The sequence below is a fragment of the Bos grunniens genome, chromosome 11 (assembly GCF_055505025.1).
Source record: "Bos grunniens cultivar Pamir isolate PY7600 chromosome 11, Bosgru_T2T1.0, whole genome shotgun sequence".
NCBI lineage: Eukaryota > Metazoa > Chordata > Mammalia > Artiodactyla > Bovidae > Bos > Bos grunniens.
In genome coordinates this window covers 60,204,833-60,218,038 of record NC_141175.1, presented here as the reverse complement: position 1 = coordinate 60,218,038, position 13,206 = coordinate 60,204,833, and the positions used below count along the sequence as shown (strand labels likewise).

The 13,206-nt window shown below is 43.9% G+C and overlaps 1 protein-coding gene across 1 annotated transcript; it reads right to left on the bottom strand.

Annotated features, from left to right (window-relative positions):
• Positions 1-8,979: 8,979 nt before the first annotated feature.
• SPMIP9 (sperm microtubule inner protein 9) lies at positions 8,980-12,664 on the bottom strand. The gene is made up of 3 exons (XM_086328379.1): positions 12,638-12,664; positions 11,811-11,903; positions 8,980-9,509 (listed from the first exon to the last, which is right to left on the bottom strand). The coding sequence occupies exons 1-3, from the start codon at positions 12,662-12,664 to the stop codon at positions 9,087-9,089; spliced, it is 543 nt and encodes a 180-aa protein (XP_086184505.1). The 3' UTR covers positions 8,980-9,086.
• Positions 12,665-13,206: the final 542 nt, after the last annotated feature.

Below are 13,206 nucleotides of genomic sequence, written 5' to 3'. Positions count from 1 at the left end.
GGAAATTAATGCACACATTCTGGCTTGTTGTGTGGCCAAAATACTCTTGAGACATTTAAATAGGTGTTGAAATTCCCTGATGGTCCAGTGATTAGGACTTGGGGCTTTCTCTGCCAAGGTTATTGCTGTTGTTTGTTGTTTAGTCTGTAAGTAGTATCCGACTCTTTTATGACTCCATGGACTGTAACCCATCAGGCTCCTCTGTCCATGGGATTTCCCAGGCAAGGATACTGGAACGGGTTGCTGCTGAGTCACTAGGGGAAGCCCTCATTGCAAAGGGTCCAGGTTTAATCTCTGATCAGGGAAGGAAGATCCCATAAGCCAGTGTGTCTCGGTCAAAAAAAAAAAGCTGCTACTCTGATCCATCTCCACCCCTCCATGCTGTCTCTTGCACCCCACTTTGTGATTTAGCTCCATCAGAGATTTACTACTGGCTGATCTTGTCAAGACTTCCAGGAACTCGGCATTCTCTTCTGCTGCTTCTCAGAGCACCAGGGAGCCAATCTCCAGGTAAACTGGATGAAAATGCAGATGCTTGACATTTGCTCCAGACCTAGCGACTTTCCACCCACACCTGGTGGGGCTGAGGATCAGCATTTTATCAAGGTGCTCAGATAGTATTGCCTGCTAGGCGTGACTTCAGAGTTTCCAATCCACAGTGGATGGCCACTTGATCCAGAAGAGGGCACACTGCAGCACAAGCCTGAGGTCTGCAGCCCCGCCCTGCCTTAGGTACTTATCCTTCTGTGAAATGGGGCTAAGAATTCCCAAGTCACAGAGATGAGATGAACATCTTGGGAGATAGCATCTGCGATTGTGTTTTGTAAACGCTGAAGAATATACACATGTAAGGGCTGTTAGTATTATCTCAGAGAAGCCTCCCAGTCCTGTTTCTGCAGTCTCATCATCAAGGCCCCACCCCAGGCCAAGGAATGACAAAAACATCCCATCAGATTGACATCATGGTGGGGGCGGGGAGCTCAGTTCATGTGTCATGTCTTAAGCAAATGAAGTAAAACACTTTACTAACATTTACCAAAAATTTTTAAATATCCATTAATGTACATTCTTTTTATTTTCTTTTAAGTACACCTCTTTATTTTTTTAAATTGAGGTATAGTTGATTTACAATGTTGTGTTAGTTTCAGGTATACAGCAGAATGATTCACTTATATATATATTCAGTTATATATATATTCAGTTATATATATATTCAGTTATATACATATATATATATATATATATATATATATATATATATTCTGTTTCAGATTCTTTTCCCCTATAGATTATTACAAGGTACTGAGTATAGTTCCCTGTGTTATCATATTTCATGTACTGGTTTGGATGGTAAATAATCCACCTGCAGTGCAGGGACCCTGGTTTGATACCTAGACCAGGCAGATCCCCTGGAGAAGGAAATGGCAACCCACTCCAGTATTCTTGCCTGGAGAATTCCATGGACAGAGGAGCTTGGCGGGCTACGGTCCATGGGGTCACAAAGACACAACTGAGCAACTAACGTGCACATTTGCACCTTGTAAGATGGGTATAATTATCCTCATTTTACAGATGAGAAAACTGAAGGTTTTCATGGAAATGGGATTTCATGAAAGAAAGAAGCCAAGCTTCAGATCCTGTGACATTTGGCTAAATCACCTGATCCTTCAGGTTCCTCGGCTATAAAGCAGAGTGAGAGGTAGATTATCTCCTCAATGGTTATGAGGGGTATTTTATAATGCATGTGCCTGGCCTGACACTGGGATTGGCACATAGGTCCCCTCCATAGCCCCTGCTCCCTATTCTGTGCTCTACTCCTGTTCCCCGGGGACCTCAGGGAGCTCTAAACATGGAGAGCAATGAAGACAGATGGGGTGGCTACTAGTACCCAGCCATGTTCTGCTGCAGGAATAACCAGGCATGGAGCTAAAAGCCTTCTGCTGAGAAAATTGCCATGTCTGTTGGCCATAGCAGGCTTCTCCTGGATCCACTGATCAACCAGTCCAGGCTAGGATCAGGACTGGGAAGGCATGGGGCCAGGGATATTGGGGGTAGGGGGGTGGCACGGGGGGTTGACAAACTTTATTTGAAGTTCTCACCATCCTGCTTTTCCCAAAGATGACTCTGATTGGTAGAGAGTAGAATTCAGTGGGCAAAGGTGTGAGCCATCTTCGAGAATGTCTGCCCAGGTAATTTCACTTGACATGGCCAGGTACAGAGAGCTTCGCTGGCTGAAGTTGGACAGACCACCTTGTCTGGAGCCTGATGCAGCTGGAGGCCAGAGCATGGAAAGCAGCTACAGAAATGTCTGGAGGTCAGGCCTGGGACCACCTCCTTTCTATGTCTCGGCTTGGAAAGCCTGTCCTCTGCCATTCATTCCTTCGGTGTTTATCTAGCACCTGCTGTGTGCCAGGTCTCAGGAGCCACCAAGATAAATAAAACAATTTTATATTTTAAGTAATAATCTTAAGTGTTAGTTGCTCAGTCATGTCCAACTCTTTGCCACCCCATGGACTGTAGCCTGCCAGCTCCTCTTTCCATAAGATTCTCCAGGCAAGAATACTGGAGTGGGTTGCCATTCCCTTCTCCAGCAGATCCTCCCGACCCAGGAATTGACCTGGTCTCCTGCATTGCAGGCAGATTCTTTACTGTCTGAACCACCAGGGAAGCCCTAATAATTGTAAAGATAATAAAAATAAAAATTAAAAATATCTTACTGTTATTGAGCCTTCACTGTTTGCCAGGCTCTAGGCATTGACTCATGTAACCCTCACAGCATCCCTATAAAGTGTGGAAAAATGAAAGGACCTAGGAACCCAAACTGCTTGGGACATGAGATTATCAAGGCAAGCTCTTTGGAGGAGGTGATAATGCAGTTGGGAGAAAGCAGGACTTTCTAGCAGACAGACAGAAGCAGCAAGTGCAAAGCACAGAAGTGTGAAATGTGTGTGTGTGTGTGTGTGTGTGTGTGTATAGGGAAGGCAGGGAGGTGGGGTTGGAAAGGTTGATGCCACATATGAAGGGCCTTTACAGTGACGACCCCAAAGGTGTGGTTCTTCAGGGAGATGAGAAATAATCCGACCTTTTTTCTAAGGTTCCTCTAGGGGTAATACAAGGAGGAACTGCAGGGGGCGCTCCTGTGCCAACAGAGGACATTGCTGCAGCGGCGTCCGGAGGAAGAGCCAAGTCAAGAGATTTCTGAGGCAGAAACTTGGGACTTTAGTGGCTGTTGCTCAGAGAAAGCCCAATTTATCAGCCTTCAGACATGAGAACGTGAAGCTAGTGCCTCATATGCAACATGTTGGGGTCTCATCCTCCTCTTTTGAGCGGATCCCTCCTGGAATTCCCCTCCACTGTCCTCTCCTGCTCCATGTGACCCAGGGCTCAGCTAGTCTTCTTGCCCTGTCCAGTCCTGGAGCTGTCCAGGTACGTCTGGACGCTCAATTGTCTATCTTAAGCAGAGCCAGTCATACCCCTTGTAACGCTAGGATGAACCCCTGAAAGGGGGCTTCCATGGTGGTCCAGTGGTTAAGAATCTACCTTGGAATGCAAGCGACACTGGTTGGATCCCTGGTCTGGGAAGATCCTACGTGCCTGAGAACAACCAAGCCCATGCACCACAAGGAGAGAAGCCACCGCATTGAGAAGCCCGAGCACCACGACTAGAGAGTAGCCCCTGCTGCAGCAACTAGAGAAAGCCTGTGCACAGCAACAAAGTCTCAGCACAGTCAAAAATAAATATTTTTAAAAAGAAACATGTAAAGAGAGAGGGAGACATAAAAAAAAAAGAAAGAAAACAATATTATTCATGTTTTCACCTCAACTAAATCATTTTGTGGAAGAAACTATATGTTCAAACAGCTGATTCACATGACAACACTGGGGAAAATGTTATTTATTAACAAGTACTGAGAAGTAGTGCAATTTCATTCTTAGATACCTTTTTTATGGACATGTTGGAAGGCATCATGGATAAAAGAGATTCACTGAAGAATATAACAGGTAAGGTAGAAGGGAACATACTAGGTAGGAAGCATTTCACAACTGATGAGGAGACAAATGTCTGTGAGTCCAATTGTTTTGTTATATTTATTCATTTATATTTTAGATTCAACATATAAGTGAAAGCATACAGTATTTGTCTTTCTTCTGTCTGACTTATTTCACTAAGCATATTACCCTCCAGATTCATTTGTGTTGTTGCAAATGGCAAATTTTCGTTCATTTTTATGGCTGAGTAATATTCCATTATTAGTTAGTGTAAGTTGCTGAGTCGTGTCTGACTCTTTACGATTCCATGGACTGTAGTCCACTAGGTTTCTTTGTCCATGGCATTCTCCAGGCAAAAATCCTAGAGTGGGTTGTCATTCCCTTCTCCCAGGGATCTTCCCAACCCAGGGATCAAACCCAGGTCTCCTACATTGCAGGTGGATTCTTTACCATCCAAGCCTCCAGGGAAGCCTAATATTCCATTATACATATATTCAGTCACACACACACACACACAAGGAAATGCCGACCCACTCCAGTATTCTTGCCTGGGAAATCCCATGGACAGACGAGCCTGGTGGGCTATAGTCCATGGGGTCACAAAGTTGGACACGACTGAGCGACAAACACACACACACGCACACACCACAGACATAGAGAACACACTGGAGGTTACCTGTGAGAAGAAGAAAGGGGGAGGGGCCAGAGATTGGGCTTTGGGACTAAGAGGCACAACACAACATGGTAAATCAACTTCAATAAAAATTTAAAACCAAACCTGTTTAGTAAGTGATTTGGTAATATACATCAAGAACATATTCATACACTTTGACCCAGTAACTTCATCTTTCTTTTTCTACCTAACTGGAGAAAAAAGTTTATTCTGTGACGTTACTTGTAAGAGAAAATACATCATTGGAAACTTGGATGTTGAACAATACTAATTATGCAATAATTAGTCCGTGCAATAATATTTATGAAGGTTTAAGGTTGAGTAACAGTGTGTATACTTAATGCAACAAGACCAAGCAGAATGTAAAATAATGTGTTCAGTGTGAGATTTGTAAATATGCATATAAACATGTAAAATGTGCATATAACTAAACACAGACTGTATCACAGGTGTTATGTTCACTCAAAAGGTATGAGCATTATTAATACCCCTTACAGATGAGTAAGTTACTGTTCAGAGAGATGAAATAAGTCTTTAGAATACTCCTCAGCTGGTAAATTGTGAACTCAGGAACCCCAGTTTTGCCTGGCTCCCCCAAACTGGTGGATTTCCAGTTTTGTCTGGCTCCACTGCACAATAATTTAAGAGTTACCTTGACTCCCTGGGCATCAAAAAGTCAACCAAAGTTGTCAGTGAGCAGTGGGATTACAGGTGGTTTCTTTTTCTTCTTCACACTTTTCTTCATTTTGCAACATATTCCAGAGAAAATATATGCAGATTACATATTTAAACTTTTATATTTGAAACTAAATAGTGAACATATTTGGAGCATGTGCTAGATAAATGTTTATATCGACCAATGTGCAAAAATCTCCTATAAATTGATGAGAAAAAAGATAAATAATTCAAGGGAGAAAGATGCAACTCAGAAACTCAATGGTTAGATTCAGTAGCCAAAAGATTCAATATATTGCTAGAAGTTAAATTAAAACTATGCTGGTACATTCTGATGAACCAGTAGTTAATACTCCATGCTTCTACTGCAGGGGACTTGGTTTCAATCCAAGAACTGAGTTCGCACATGCCTTGTGGTGTGGCCAAAAAAAAAAAAATGCCAAAAACAAACAAAAAAAAACGCCAAAACAAAAACATGATGAGATACCATTTTCCATCTTATCAAATTAGCAAAATTTTTAAAGATTCATAATATCCACAAGCTGGTGGGGAGATGGGAAAAGAGGCACTCTTACCCACTGCTGGCAGGAAGGAGGCTGTTCTGGTAGGATCTATTAACACTACATACTCACATGGTTTGACCTGGAAATCCCATTTGTACAATTCTGCCTAATAGAAATCAAAGCACCATTTGTAAGGATATATGTTTATGAATAATTATTGTGGCATTATTTGTAGAGAGGGAATTGGAAAAAGCATGACTATCCACCAATATGAAAATAATAAATCAAAATCTATCAAGTCAATGGATTATCAGGCTGTCATGAAAAAGAATTGGATCTGTAAGTAATGGAGTGTGAAAAGGAATAGAGTACTGTGTATAGCATCACTACTGAAGTGTGATTTATCTCCCAGCAGTACTGGCATCATCTGGGAGCTTGTTTGGAAATACAGAATCTTGTTCTCATTCTTTTTTTTTCTTAATCTTTTTCTTTTTTTTTTTTTGATGTGGACCACTGACCATTTTAAAAATTTTTATTGAATTTGTTACAATATTGCTTCTTTTTTTATGTTTTTTAGGCTGCGAGGTATGTGGGATCTTAGCTCCTTGACCAGGAATCGAACCTACATCCTCTGCACTGGAAGGAGAAGTCCTAACCACTGGATCGCCAGGAAAGTCCCTCGTCTCCATCCTTGACCTATTGAACTGGAATCTGCATTTTAACAAGATTCCCTACAGAAACACCAGTGTTTAGTGCGATCCTATAAAGGAAATGCCTTCTCATGTGTCATGGCAAAAATGGTCCCACCACTTCATGGGAAATAGATGGGGAAACAGTGCAAACAGTGTCAGACTTTATTTTTCTGGGCTCCAAAATCACTGCAGATGGTGACTGCAGCCATGAAATTAAAAGACGCTTACTCTTTGGAAGGAAAGTTATGACCAACCTAGATAGCATATTCAAAAGCAGAGACATTACTTTGCCAACAAAGGTTCGTCTAGTCAAGGCTATGGTTTTTCCTATGGTCATGTATGGATGTGAGAGTTGGACTGTGAAGAAGGCTGAGCGCCAAAGAATTGATGCTTTTGAACTGAGGTGTTGGAGAAGACTCTTGAGAGTCCCTTGGACTGCAAGGAGATCCAACCAGTCCATTCTGAAGGAGATCAGCCCTGGGATTTCTTTGGAAGGAATGATGCTAAAGCTGAAACTCCAGTACTTTGGCCACCTCATGCGAAGAGTTGACTCATTGGAAAAGACTGTGATGCTGGGAGGGATTGGGGGCAGGAGAAGAAGGGGACGACAGAGGATGAGATGGCTGGATGGCATCACTGACTCGATGGACGAGAGTCTCAGTGAACTCCGGGAGTTGGTGATGCACAGGGAGGCCTGGCGTGCTGGGATCCATGGGGTCGCAGAGAGTCAGACATGACTGAGCGACTGATCTGATCTAATCTGATCTACCAAAGTCTGACCTTTAGTTCTACGTTAACTTCTCACTTTTAGCTGGGTGCATGGCCACTTGGGACAAAGATTATGTTTCCCAGCCTTTCTTGCAGTTGGGTGGGACCATGTGGCTGAGCTCTGGCCAAGAGGACACGACTGGAAGTGAAGAGGGTCACTTCTGCCCCTAAAAGGGACATTGACTGAATCCCCCTGGTGGTTTCTTACTTACATTTTTTTAAGTGTGCACTTATTTTATTTATTTATTTTTGGCTCTGCTGGGTCTTTGTTGCTATGAGGACTTTTCTCTAGATGTGGCGAGCAGGGGCTACTCTTTGATGTGGTGCAAGGGCTTCTCATTGTGGTGGCTTCTCTTGTGGAGAACCACTCTAGGGCATGAGGACTTCAGCAGGTGCAGCACATGGTCTCAGTAGCTGTGGTTCCTGGGCTCTAGAGCACAGGCTCAATGGCTGTGGCACACAGGCTTAGCCACTCTATGGCACTGAGATCTTCCTGGACCAGGGATCAAACCCGTATCTCCCGCATTGGTAGGTGGATTCTTTATCACTGAGCCACCAGGGAAGCCCTGTTTCTAACTCTCTGCTAACTGAAAGTTATCAGTCACAAAATCAGCCACTGTATGAGTTTGTTCAGTTGCCATAACAAAGTACAACAGTCAGATATTTACTTTCTTCCAGTTCTGGAGGCTGGAGTATCTAAGATTAAGATCTGGCAGCGTAAGACCTCTTTATGGCTCCCAGGCTAACGTTTTGCTACATCTTCACATAGCCTTTCTTTGGAGAGAGAGAGAGAGTGTGTGTGTATCTTCCCATAGCCTTTCTTTGGAGTGTGTGTGTGTGTGTGTGTGTGTGTGTGTGTAGAGCTCTCATTGTCTGTGTGTGTGTGTTTACTTTTTTCTTTTTCTTTTTAAAGACCACCAGTCTTTTCAGATTAAGCCTTCACCCTTTTGACCTCATTTAACCTTAATTATCCCCAACTCCATGGGGTCACAAAGAGTCGGACACAACTGAGTGACTGAACTGAACTGAAAGGCCCTGTTTCCAAATACAGTCATGTTAAAGGTTAGGATTTCAACATATGAATTTGGATGGGGGGCACAATGGACTCCACAGCAGTCACCTGGTACTCAGAGCCAGAAACTGCTACAAAGAACGCCCTTTCCTCTTCTCTCACCTGCTTACCTCTAAACTGTTAGATGAGAGACAAACTAGTACATTTTTCAAGACTTTGTACTTTGGTTCTCTTTGTTACAGCACCTTAGCCTGTTTCCTAACTGACCCTTACATTTGTGTTCCCCAAGGTCCACTGAGCAAGAAGAAATACAGGAAATGAAGCCCTCTAAATGGTTACTGTTGATTGCTACAAGGGTGGGAGTGCGGAATGAATTAAGAGCATTGAGGTTAAAACTTATCCAACAGCATTTTAAGGTTTATGATCTTACCCAACTTTCAATGACTGTGGGAAACATGATTATTTTCCCTTTTGTAAGACTCCTTACAGCAAGGTTCTTACTTATACTGAAACACACATATTCCACCCTTCATACATACCAGTTTCCCTTCTTCCCTCCCTCCCATCTTCCTTCTATGGCGGGGATGCTGTGCCCCGGGGCAGGCCAGGGAGTCAAGTCAAACCAGGCAGGCCAAGTCAAACAAGCACAGTCTTGGTGCCACTGGATCGTCTTTCCAGAGTTTTATTTTTAGTTCTCCAATCCGTACTTCAAGGGATTTCCTTGTGAGAAGAAGGAATTTCCACAGGGCCCTTGGAAGGTGTTCTCAGCCTACCTACTGGTAAAATGGCATCAAGGGGCCCCATCGGTTCAATATGGGAACCTTGACTGTACAGTGATAAGTACAGGCACAGCCGGGCAGTAGAAAGTAGCCTTTGCCCACGTCTGGGGCGGGCTGGTGCTCAGGCTCCAGAAGACAGGGGAAGTCGGCGCTCTGTTGAATCCGGTTTGGGTCGCCGTGGGCCAGGTACAGAGCGTGGGAAGCTGGGTACACAGATGGACAGGTGCTGGTGAACCTCCATTCATCCTCCACTGGGCCCACACGGCCCTGGGGTGGGAAGAAGCCAGGTTGCCCCAGGTCCTTGGCGGTCATGTGGGGCCTTTTGAAGGCAGGGTATCCATCTTCTAGCTTGGGGTTGGGGCTGGGGGTGGGTCTGTAGAACTCTTTGTCCCGGAGTTGGGTGTCCAGCTTTGCTTGCTGTGGAAATAAATCATATACGAAAAGAGGGCTGAGCGAGGCAACAGTGAAGCTTCTTCCTAGGTAGTCTCCAAGACAGAGCACACTTGGAACTTCCCTGGCAGTCCAGTGGTTAAGACACCATGATTCCACTACAGGGGCATGGGTTCAATCCCCGGTTGGAGATCTACGATCCCACATACCGCAAGGTGGCCAAAAAAAGAAAATTAAATTTAAAAATAAATAAATGAGACAGGGTATACTTTTCTTTACTTTCTAGAGATTAGTTTTTGAGTGGCAATATATACAACAGAAGGACGTACTGAAATAGTACAAAAGGGTTTATAGCGAAAAGTAAGTCTATTTCCTACCCTCCTTCTTTCTCAGGTCCCCTCTCCAGGGACACCCACTGTCATCAGAGTGTTCTGTGTCTTATTAGAAATATTTGATGTACATGTAAACTTACACGTATATATCCAGATGCCTTCCATCTGTACACAAGTGATACACATTATCATTCCAGTCTGCACTTTGCTTCTCCTAAATAATCTCAGAAACGGTTCCACCTTTGTTTGTATAGATCTTATTAATTTTAGTGGGGTTACCTCAAGATAGGAACTTTAAACAAGGCTTAAAAAGAGCAAGGGCTTCCCAGGTGGCTCAGTAGTAAAGAATCTGCCTGTAATGTAGGAGTCGCAGTTTTGATCCCTGGGTCAAGAAGATTCCCCCGGAGAAGGAAATGGCAATCCACTTCAGTATTCTTACCTGGAGAATCCCATGGATGGAGGAGCCTGTGGTGCTCCAGTCCATGGGGTCTCAAAAGAGTTGGACACGACTTAGCAACTAAACAACAATGAAAAGAGCAAATGATAAAGGAAAAGACTGACACATCTACCTATATTAAAATAAGAATTTCTATTCAGTGAAAGAGTGACATGACGAGTCACAGACTGAATTTTGCCACTTATATAACTGACACATGTAAGAGTCCAGAATGTTTAAAGAACCCATACGAATTAATAAGAAGAAGACAAGCCACTCAATAGAAAAGTGGACAAGTGACATAAGCAGAAAAATAAACAGCCATGAACAAATGAAAGATGAAATCACTGAAATGAAAATTATGACCACAAGAAAATATTATTTCAAGCCCAGCATCACCGACTTGATGGATATAAGTCTGAGCAAACTCCAGGAGTTGGGGATGAACAGGGAAGACTGGCATGCTGTAGTCCATGGGGTCGCAAAGAGTCAGACACAACTGAACGCCTGAACTGAAGTCAGCAAAAATGAAAAGAAGTCTACCACTCCCAAGGAATGACAAGATTGGAGAGCTACCTGACTGTCCTGGTGGGAAAGTAAATTGTTACATCCACTTTGGAACAGTGATGTCACCTCCAACGAGTAATTCCACTCCTGGGAGGGGTGAACGCCTGCACAGGAGGCCCTGCCTCATCTTCATTGCAGTATTTGTGGGTGGGAGGAGTCACAAAAAATAAATAACCCCAATGTCCACTGACAGGAGAGGGGACAAATGTGTCATGGCATCTTCGTGCAATATAATATTTATATCGCAGAAAATGAATAACATGCCATAATGTTCAGCAAAACAATAGAAGTCAGAGAAGAGGACAAATAATATGATTCAATTATATAATGAAGTTCCAAAAGAGCAACCCTAAATAATTTATTTAAAGAGATTGCTGTTGTTTAGTCACCAAGCTTTGTCTGACTCTTCCAGACCCCGTGAACTGCAGCATGCCAAGCTTCCCATTTAAAGAGATACATACATAAAGGTAAAACTATTTAAAACACACACACATATAAGGGAGTGCTTAACCCAAAACTCAGAAGAATGATTACCTCTGGAAGTCGGGGGAGGGGTGGGAACAGGGAGGGGCACGCAGGGCTCTAATGTGTTGTGTTTTAAGCTGGCTGATAATAGGTACGTTGGAGTTTATCAACGTTATTTAAACTGTAAATGTTTTTTATTTACTAGGTGTTGTATGGGTGACCTACTTGGTGTATATTTGAAAACAATACACACAAACTTCCCGGGTGATCCAGTGGCTAAGACTCCGCCCTCCCACTGCAGGGGGCACTGGTTCCTTCCTGGTCTGGGAAGATCCCGCATGCCCCGAGGCATGGCCAAAAAAAGAAATAAAACAGTACACACATGTACACACAGAATACCTCTTTAGATCTCCTGGCTTCAGACACTGTTCTCAGTAAGTGCCCTCAATGTCCACACTCACAATAAAAATGGATAAAGAGGATTTCAGTGGGCCGTTGAATGGAAGGCAGGACTGAGTGACTTCTTACCTCTTCTGATGTGACCCTGGCATATTTGTGCTTCCCATAAGGTCTGTAGTCGATCATATAGGAGCTTTGGTATATGTCCAAATCCACAGGGGCCTAAAGGTTAAGGGAGAACACTAAACAAGAGATTTCAACATGTCGTTCTTCCACTTAAAGGCTTTCAGTGACTTCTCATTGTTTGTAGGACAAAGGTTAACTTTTGAGCCTGGAATTTGGAGCTCTTCATGATCTGGTTTCTACTTGATTCTACCATCTAAACCCCCTTGGCCCAACTCTATGCCCATTACCCCAGCCTCACTGCTTTTGACTCTTCCCAGGTGGCTGGCACATATTCTTATCTCCAGCTGAAAACATGAGCTGTATTCTTCACCTGCTGGCAAATTCCTACACATCCTCCAAAACCCATATTAAATCCCTTCCCCCCAAATTTCTCCCTCCCATCTCTCTCTACCTTCCAACAATTAAACTCTTGTTCCTCTGCTTCTACGGCACATTTTACATCCCTCACTACAGCAGTTATCACGGTGTGCTATCACTGACTTAGTGAAGGATACTCGATTAGGATTTAATCTTAGGCATCTTTTCAACCTTAAAGCCCAATGCACTGCCCGACACACTGTGGGTGAACAATAAATGTACACTAAGCAAGTAAAGGAATCTCCAGAAAACTATAAACTCTTAACTTTCTTCTGCTTATTTAAAAAAAAAAAGAACGCCATGCAGGGTTGGTAACCAGAGGGAGCTTCAAGGAGCCTGGCCCTCCCTGGGGCTGTTTGTCAATGCTGCGGATCTTGAGGTGGTCACAGTGGTCAGAAGCCCACAACACTCACCTGTCCGGGGAACACCACACCTGACATAGCAGACAACCTAGACACAGACAAGATGATTAGCCCCGTTTCTGCCACAGGCAGGGAAAATAGTCTAAAGCTCCACCAACCAATCACATGACTCAATCGCCAGGCATTGGTGATGGCAGCAGGGATAAATGGGTTGGTGGACAGGGGTCCTGGGGCACAGGGGCTACAGCAGGACTCAGAGGGAATCCGTTGTTGAGAACATCAGATTTACCCCTCAGGCAGAGGTGAACCTGATAGCAAGTGCTGTGCTAGTAAATGTTTAGCAATCTCCTTTTTGGGCGGGGGAGGCAAATAAACCCCAGGTTATAGCATTTGCGAAGTTCTGCTAAGTCATTTCCACCCTGGCCCATTTCGACCCACTCCAGTATTCTTGCCTGGAGAATCCCATGGACAGAGAATCCCATGGGGTCGCAAAGAGTCAGACACGACTGAAGCGACTTAGCACTCATGCAAACAGAATGTGCTCCCAGAGCCGGGATAACTCCAGTGCATGGGGTCCCTGGGAGCCAGGGTTCTGAACAGCCCTGAGAAAGCAATGGTCA

What these genes read in the sequence shown, in the direction of transcription:
- SPMIP9 (XM_086328379.1), bottom strand. Translation starts at nt 12,664, where the DNA reads ATGTCAGGTGTGGTGTTCCCCGGACAG. An exon ending in GTGTGGTGTTCCCCGGACAG is followed by an intron (nt 11,904 to 12,637) that starts GTGAGTGTTGTG and finishes CTTAACCTTTAG; the next exon opens with GCCCCTGTGGATTTGGACAT. An exon ending in CCAGGGTCACATCAGAAGAG is followed by an intron (nt 9,510 to 11,810) that starts GTAAGAAGTCAC and finishes TTATTTCCACAG; the next exon opens with CAAGCAAAGCTGGACACCCA.